Source organism: Pieris napi, chromosome 2 (assembly GCF_905475465.1).
Source record: "Pieris napi chromosome 2, ilPieNapi1.2, whole genome shotgun sequence".
In the NCBI taxonomy this organism is placed as follows: Eukaryota; Metazoa; Arthropoda; class Insecta; order Lepidoptera; family Pieridae; genus Pieris; species Pieris napi.
The window spans coordinates 10,312,996-10,320,538 of record NC_062235.1 but is presented as its reverse complement, the minus strand read 5'-3'; the positions used below and the strand labels follow the sequence as shown (position 1 = coordinate 10,320,538).

The window sequence follows — 7,543 nt, the reverse complement described above, 5'->3', positions numbered from 1 at the left end:
AAACTATTTGCAGCCACGTCACGTTTACTATGACACACGTAAACACAAAAAGTCCACCCTCAGTCCGAGGTTTGTTAGAGATGTAGTAAGGGTATATATTACCAGTAGTCAATATCTAACGATGACTAAAAATGAGAAGGTTTTGATGTTTTAAATACTTATTGCATTTAATTCTGGAATTTACCTTCATCAAGAACCTTACAGTATATTTTGTTTTTTCAAGAAAATTATTTAAAAGCAATTCAATACAATCATGCCATTACTATAGTCTCAAAAGAGGTACTCATTAAAAAATAGAACAGTGCTAATCTAGTGGTAACGCATTCAACCCTTAGCCCTTGCGTTCGAACCCATGCTATGCAAATGCTTTTCTATATGCGCATTTAACACTTACTTACACAGAGTTAGAATGTAAGTACTATTTAAGGTAGCATCAGATGACTATTTATCATTATTGCAATTAACTTTCAACATAAGGTAACAAAACCTAATGCAATAATAACATATTATGCCATAGCATTAGGCCTAAATATAACATAATCCCGAAATTCTCTTAATAACTTTGAGGAAAGTGGAAGAAGTCATTTATCAAGCTAACGCGAAGAACTCTCGACATCTGGAACTTTTGATACAGGCTGCTCAGTAGAAAGGCATTAATATCGAGGATATCGTACTACTTGAAGTGTTTTGTGGATGTTATCTCGTTTTATCACTTAAGTTAAGTCGCTTAACGCTTTTTATCTCGTCGTCAACAATTTTTTGCTGTATGAATTAAACTATATTAGCGAGTTACGGCTAGTTATATTTTTTACTATTTTATATATGGTCTAAGATCCCGATATACAACGACCTTCACCGAGATGCTTATTTAATGAAACGTATTTTATATTTAATTTAATATGTCAATAAATATAATCCATATGGCTTGCCTAGCAAATTTCAGTCCAGAGTATGTTTAATTAATTTAAAAAAAAATATTTTTTTTTTAACATTTCACCGGTATGATTATTAGATAAATTCTATACCAATCGAAAGTATGAAGCCCATAGAATATGCAAACGTTAGGTTGTTTTTAATCAATTAATTATTTATGTGTATATTTTTTATGTGACACTAAAGTATATATATACATCTTTAGTAAAAAAGAAGGTTATAGTGATACATATATAAAAATACCCTGATTAAAAATGTTGATTGAAAAAAATTCAAAAAATTTACTACATGCAAATTATAAAAAAAAAATAAGTACCGGTTTTTGCTACGAAATGTCAAATAAACAAATAAGCATATCTTTACAGATACATTCGGTATTTTTTGATTAAAACTATATTGTAACATACATATAATGTAATAAATAGATTTATTTAAACAGTTTTTTTATCTGATATAACTACGAAATATAATTTTAATCTTCGTCCGAAAATCTATGCGTGGCAGCTTTTAAAGTTATCTAACAAAATCGACTCATACTAACTTCTCACTGGCCTGAAAGCGACTTCACGTGTTGAACAGGGAAATCAAATTAAGTTCACACCCACTGGCATTTAAACCCTGAAAACAGTAGCCGTCTTGTTCAGAATTCAACACGTTACGAAAATATGTGAGGGGACAACGCCAAACAAGCTTTATTGGGTATCTTCGCCAAAGCTTCTGAGTTCGGAATTCAATAAGTGACGACAAAAAAAGAATTAATGTCTGAAACAATACCTGACCTGTGTTTCCGATCCTCACTTTGATGCTTCTCCCTTTTGTAACTATTTTTATTTGTTCCCAATCCTGTTTTCGTTTTAAGTCTTTGAAATAGTTTCGTATTCATTTCGTGTCCCAATTTAATATTATTAAATGGGATTTGATTTGTGTTTAAGTAAGTTAGATATATTAATTTGACTATTTTTTTTCTTTTGTTGTAGGCTGGATTAAAGAAATTCATGACGTATTGTAGAACTACCATTGATGGTTGGGCGCGCAAGTGGCGCCGTGCGACGTGTAACGTGGTGTAACGACGTGGGGTTGATGGCTGACGGGGCGGCGGGTGCAAAGTGAGGGGTGGCCGGCGAACCGCTCTCGGCTGAAGTCGAAACAGCTCGGCTCGGCAGTCGGCCACAAGTCACGATGCGGATGGCACGCCGTCGCGTCGCCCTTCGCATTTACCGCATACACGTCGCGACGTAAACGTAACCGGTATAGTGGACGAACGACAATGAACGGTACAAACCTCATTCTTTAGACTGGAAGTAAATAAGAGCATTTCATAATACTTACGGACAAATGTGTGAAAAAAATGTTACTATTGCTGACTTTTTTGTTTGTGACTCTGGATTGTAATGCGTTCGCGTCAAAAAGTGATCGTAATACCTGCAAAAGTGATGGAACATCAACAACATGTAGTGTACGTGTTCTTGAATCAAATGGATCGAGCTTGGTTATAGCGTCAAATGAATATACGCGCCAGCTATTTATTGAATGTAATCAATTGCTCCTGTTTGAAAGTCGTTTAGAAGCGAATTACTTTCAAAGATTTTCGAATTTGGAAGGTCTAACGTTGAGGAACTGCAAATTGCTGAGAATACCTGGCAATGCATTCGAGGGATTGCGCGACCTAAAAAAATTAACATTACGTACAAAAAACTATGATTGGAGTTCAAGCAAAAACTTAGAACTATCTTTGGGAACTTTTAATGGACTAAAGGAATTACAGGCATTGGATTTGGGTGAAAATAATTTAAAAGCAATACCATCAGATGTTTTCTGCCCATTGGGGAATTTGCAAAAATTAAATTTAACGTATAATAAACTTAAAAGCGTGGACCGAATTGGATTGGGAAAAAACTGTGGTCCAGACATTTTAAGTTTGGATATAAGCCACAATGAATTGAAAACGTTGAATGAAGACTCGGAAATAGCTACACTACGGCGGCTTCAAGAACTTAAACTTCAGCAGAACAATATCAGTGACATTTCAAGTGAAATATTCAGCGGACTCATATCCTTAAGAATTTTAAATATTTCACACAATAATCTTCAGTTTATACCCGAAGGTACATTTGCTAATACTAAGGAACTACGAGAAATATACTTAAATAATAATCAATTATTCGAACTAGGTAGGGCAGTGTTTCACCGTTTAGAACAACTTTTTGTGTTAGATTTATCTAATAATCAACTTTCGAGCGCTCATATCGACGGCAGTACATTTGTAGGTCTTATTCGTTTGATTATATTAAATTTATCTAATAATGCTTTAACAAGAATTGATAATAAAACATTTAAAGATTTATTTGTACTTCAAATACTAGATTTAAGGAATAATTCTATCGGTTATATTGAAGAAAATACGTTCCTACCTTTATATAATTTGCATACGCTAATCTTAGCGGAAAATCGCTTGCATACTATCGATGAATTGCTTTTTAATGGCCTGTTTGTATTAAGTAAATTGAATTTAAATAATAATTTATTAATCAGTATCGACCCTAAAGCTTTTAAAAATTGTTCTGATTTAAAAGAGTTAGATTTAAGTTCGAATCAATTAGTGGAAGTACCTAAAGCCATTTGGGAATTATCTATTTTAAAAACTTTAGATCTTGGAGAAAATTTGATCACTGATATTAAAAATGGATCATTCAAAAACTTAGATCAATTATCTGGCTTGAGATTAATTGAAAATCAAATTGGAAACTTAACAATAGGCATGTTTTCGGATTTACCAAGTTTACAAGTACTAAATATAGCGAAAAATAAAGTACAAGCTATTGAAAGGGGATGTTTCGAACAAAATAAGCAGGTGGAAGCAATACGATTAGACAGAAATTTTATTGTTGACATTAATGGAGTTTTTGCGTCGGTATTAAGTTTGTTGTGGCTAGATTTATCAGAAAACCACTTAGTATGGTTTGATTATGCGTTTGTGCCCAGTAAACTAAAATGGTTGGACATACATGGTAATTATATTGGGCATTTAGGAAACTATTATGAGCTTCGTGAACAATTAAAGATTACTACTTTGGACGTAAGTCACAACCGTATCGTTGAAATATCTCCATTAGTTATTCCAAACAGTGTTGAAGTACTATTTATTAATAATAACCGCATAAAAAATGTGCAAGTTAATACTTTTATGGAAAAACGGAATCTAACAAGAGTTGATATGTATCAAAATTCCATAACACAATTAGATCTAAATAGCCTCCGCTTGTATCCCGTATCATTAAATAAGTCATTACCAGAGTTCTATATAGGAGGAAATCCTATAGATTGTGACTGCTCAATGGAATGGCTCCCTTTGATAAATAACATGACGGCTACTAGGCAGTACCCGAGAATAATGGATCTTGAGAACGTCTTGTGTAAAATGACTCATACTAGAAGCGTTACTCATGTAACGCTAAGTAATCTTAAAGCAACCGACTTTTTATGTACATATGGAACACATTGTTTTACGCTTTGCCATTGCTGTGATTATGTAGCTTGCGATTGTCAAATGACATGCCCTTATAATTGTTCTTGTTACCATGACCCTACATGGCACACAAATGTAGTAGATTGCTCTAGCCAACGTGCGGCTGTTATCCCAGAAAACATACCAATGGATGCGACTGAGGTTTATTTAGACGGTAATAAGTTTAAAGAATTGCAAAATTATGCATTCATCGGTAGAAAAAACATGAGATCTCTTTATGTAAATTCTAGTGAAGTAGAAAGCATACAGAATAGAACATTTACTGGTTTGTCATCCCTCGCTATATTGAATCTTGGAAACAATAAACTCACACATCTTTACGGATATGAATTTGAATATTTGTCGCAACTCCAAGAGCTTTACTTGCAAAACAATTTCCTAAGCTATGTGAGCAACACTACATTCTCTACATTATATTCCCTTAAGTATTTAAGATTAGATGGAAATAAATTAATTGATTTTTCCATTTGGAGCTTGAATGTTAATAAAAATTTGCACAATTTAGCCATAGGTAATAATATGTGGTCTTGTAAGTGTAGGTATTTGCAAAGATTTACTTCTTTTCTATCAGAAAACGTTCCTAAAATTGTAGATATTTCTAACTTATGGTGTTGGAACCCAGACAGTTCTACCTCTCAGAAACGGGATTTGAACTTAAACGGAACAATCTGTAGTGATTACTATGCCGGAGATACGGGTATAGATAACGTTTTAGTATCGAATTACGTCCCAATGCTTATAACTGCTTTTTCTGGCTTTATGCTAATAATACTGGTCACCCTCATGATTTTCTTATTTCGAGACACAATACGTATATGGCTCTATTCAAATTGTGGTATAAGATTGTTTCCATTCACTGGAGCGTACGACGACACTGACAAATTATACGACGCTTATGTATGTTACAGCCCAAAGGATGATGACTTTGTTATTCAAACTTTAGCTGCTGAATTAGAGAATGGTAACCCGGCATATCATTTGTGCTTACATTATAGAGATATACCCCAACATGGCTCCACGTACATGCAGTGTACTTTACCGCTACCCGAGGCAGCCGAAGCCTCTAAGCGCATTATTCTCGTACTAACTAGGAACTTCATTCAAACTGAATGGTCTCGATTCGAGTTTAGACAAGCATTACATGAAATCCTCAAAACTAGAATTTACACCCTAATAGTTATCGAGGAGTATTCCGTTTTAAATGAAGCGGAATGTGATCCCGACTTACGACCTTATTTAAAAACAAGTTCAAGGATACGATGGGGACAGAATAAATTTTGGGAAAAGCTGAAATACGCTCTGCCGGATCGAAATTTTAGACCTAAATCAGCTACTATCAGGCATAATAATGTAAATTCGTTTAATATGCGAGGCAACGTTCAAAATGGTACGATGCGATCGTTTTCTTTTGATAAAATGAGGGTTTCTGCCGACGGTGTGAGCGCATCCCCCGAATACGTAGAAAACCGATCGCAGTATATACAGTCACCATACGGGGCAGATGGTAGGCCTCAATCTGATCATATTTATTCTTCTATTGATTCTGATTACTCATCGTTAGAGTTAGGCGGCGCTAATATCAACCGAAGAAGAGATTTCAGACACTGGCCACCTCCCCCTCCAATAATCGACACACAACAATCGGGTCAGGCTTATCTAGTCTAGTCTATGGTCTTAAATCAAAAAGTATTTAGTCGGAGCTTCTTGTGTATATTGTATCGACGTGCTTACCAAATAATTACTTAAGATTTAACCCTATTTTTGTAATTTCTAGATGTAATCTGCATTCATTTCATATTGTTGGTGTAAATACATTCTATAAGACTGCTGTAGAATATGTGAATTTGTATATACTGTGTAAATAAATAAATGTCCATATTAAGTCACAAGTATACCTATTTATATACTTTAATAAAGCCATTGTGATAATTTTTGCATAATATTTTATTTTTATTTCTTTGTAACCCTTAAACTTCGAGATAAAAGAGTTATATTAAACTACGAAAGACATAAAACCTAGTTTTATTTTAGACTTTCTCTTTTTACAAAGGTTGTTATTTAATTTAAAGTTACCCAAATCTGACAAGAGTATACGTGAGGAAAATAATTGCGCAATTATTTCATAGAGTCTTGCTGTAATCAGGTAGAGCGTAGCTTGAATAATAATTTATTTTTTATAAAGCTTTCATTAAAATGTAATTTATTTTTTCCCCAATATTTTTATACGAAATAAGGTTAAAAGGGACTTCATTGCATACTTTAATTTGTATTTATATTTGAGATGATTATAATTTGAAGTAGCTCTAAGTTTTTCTGTAATTACGATATAATTGAATGCAACCCACTAAGTAGATAGAAACCAAAAATGTCTGTTTACTTTTATTACTATAGATCTGGGGTACCTACCTACTAAGGGTAAGTACATGTATTCTTTGTCAAAAAAATTATAACAAGTTCTCTCCACACTAGTCTAGCTTTCTCTAAACCGCCACGTGTGACTCATAGAAATATACGTCGAACGAGTTATCTTGCATTGCCTAAAGTACGTACGAACTACGGCAAAAAAATGTTTACCTACGAAGGCGCACAGCTGTAGGTATAATAAACTACCCATAGATATAAAAAATATTACTTCTATCAATTCATTCAAATCGAAGCTAAGTGAATATGTTAAACAAAATTACTTTTAAATTCATTTCTTATAATAATTACTTTTAATTCATATTTCTTTGGTTACTTTTATTTTTAAGTTTATTGCATGTACGGCTATCTTTTATTGTGATTATTTTAAGAACGACTACAATGTTATGTTAATCTAGAGTTTTTGTCTTTTTGAGAAATAAAGTCTTTAAACCTAAGTTCCATATGTCAAACCTTGTTGGATTCGAAATAAGAGTCATACATACATAACCTAACAGCCAATTATTACATTCCTATCACACACATTTTGGCCTTAATTCAAGAGTAGCTCAGTAATTAGCCAAACTGTTAAATTGTTCTAATTCATGCAGATGTCTCCGGATTAGACTAATAGGCACGAATTGGTCTTTTCCTGCAGCTTAAGAATCTAGGGCAGGTATTTAG

At 33.5% G+C, this 7,543-nt stretch overlaps 1 protein-coding gene across 1 annotated transcript; it reads left to right on the top strand.

The window, feature by feature from the left end:
* Positions 1-2,103: 2,103 nt before the first annotated feature.
* On the top strand, positions 2,104-6,474 carry LOC125060021 (toll-like receptor 7). The gene has a single exon (XM_047664764.1). The coding sequence runs from the start codon at positions 2,282-2,284 to the stop codon at positions 6,122-6,124; it is 3,843 nt and encodes a 1,280-aa protein (XP_047520720.1). The 5' UTR covers positions 2,104-2,281; the 3' UTR covers positions 6,125-6,474.
* Positions 6,475-7,543: the final 1,069 nt, after the last annotated feature.

Bases quoted from the DNA above. Each gene is read 5' to 3' on its own strand.
- LOC125060021 (XM_047664764.1), top strand. From the start codon at position 2,282: ATGTTACTATTGCTGACTTTTTTGTTTGTGACTCTGGATTGTAATGCG.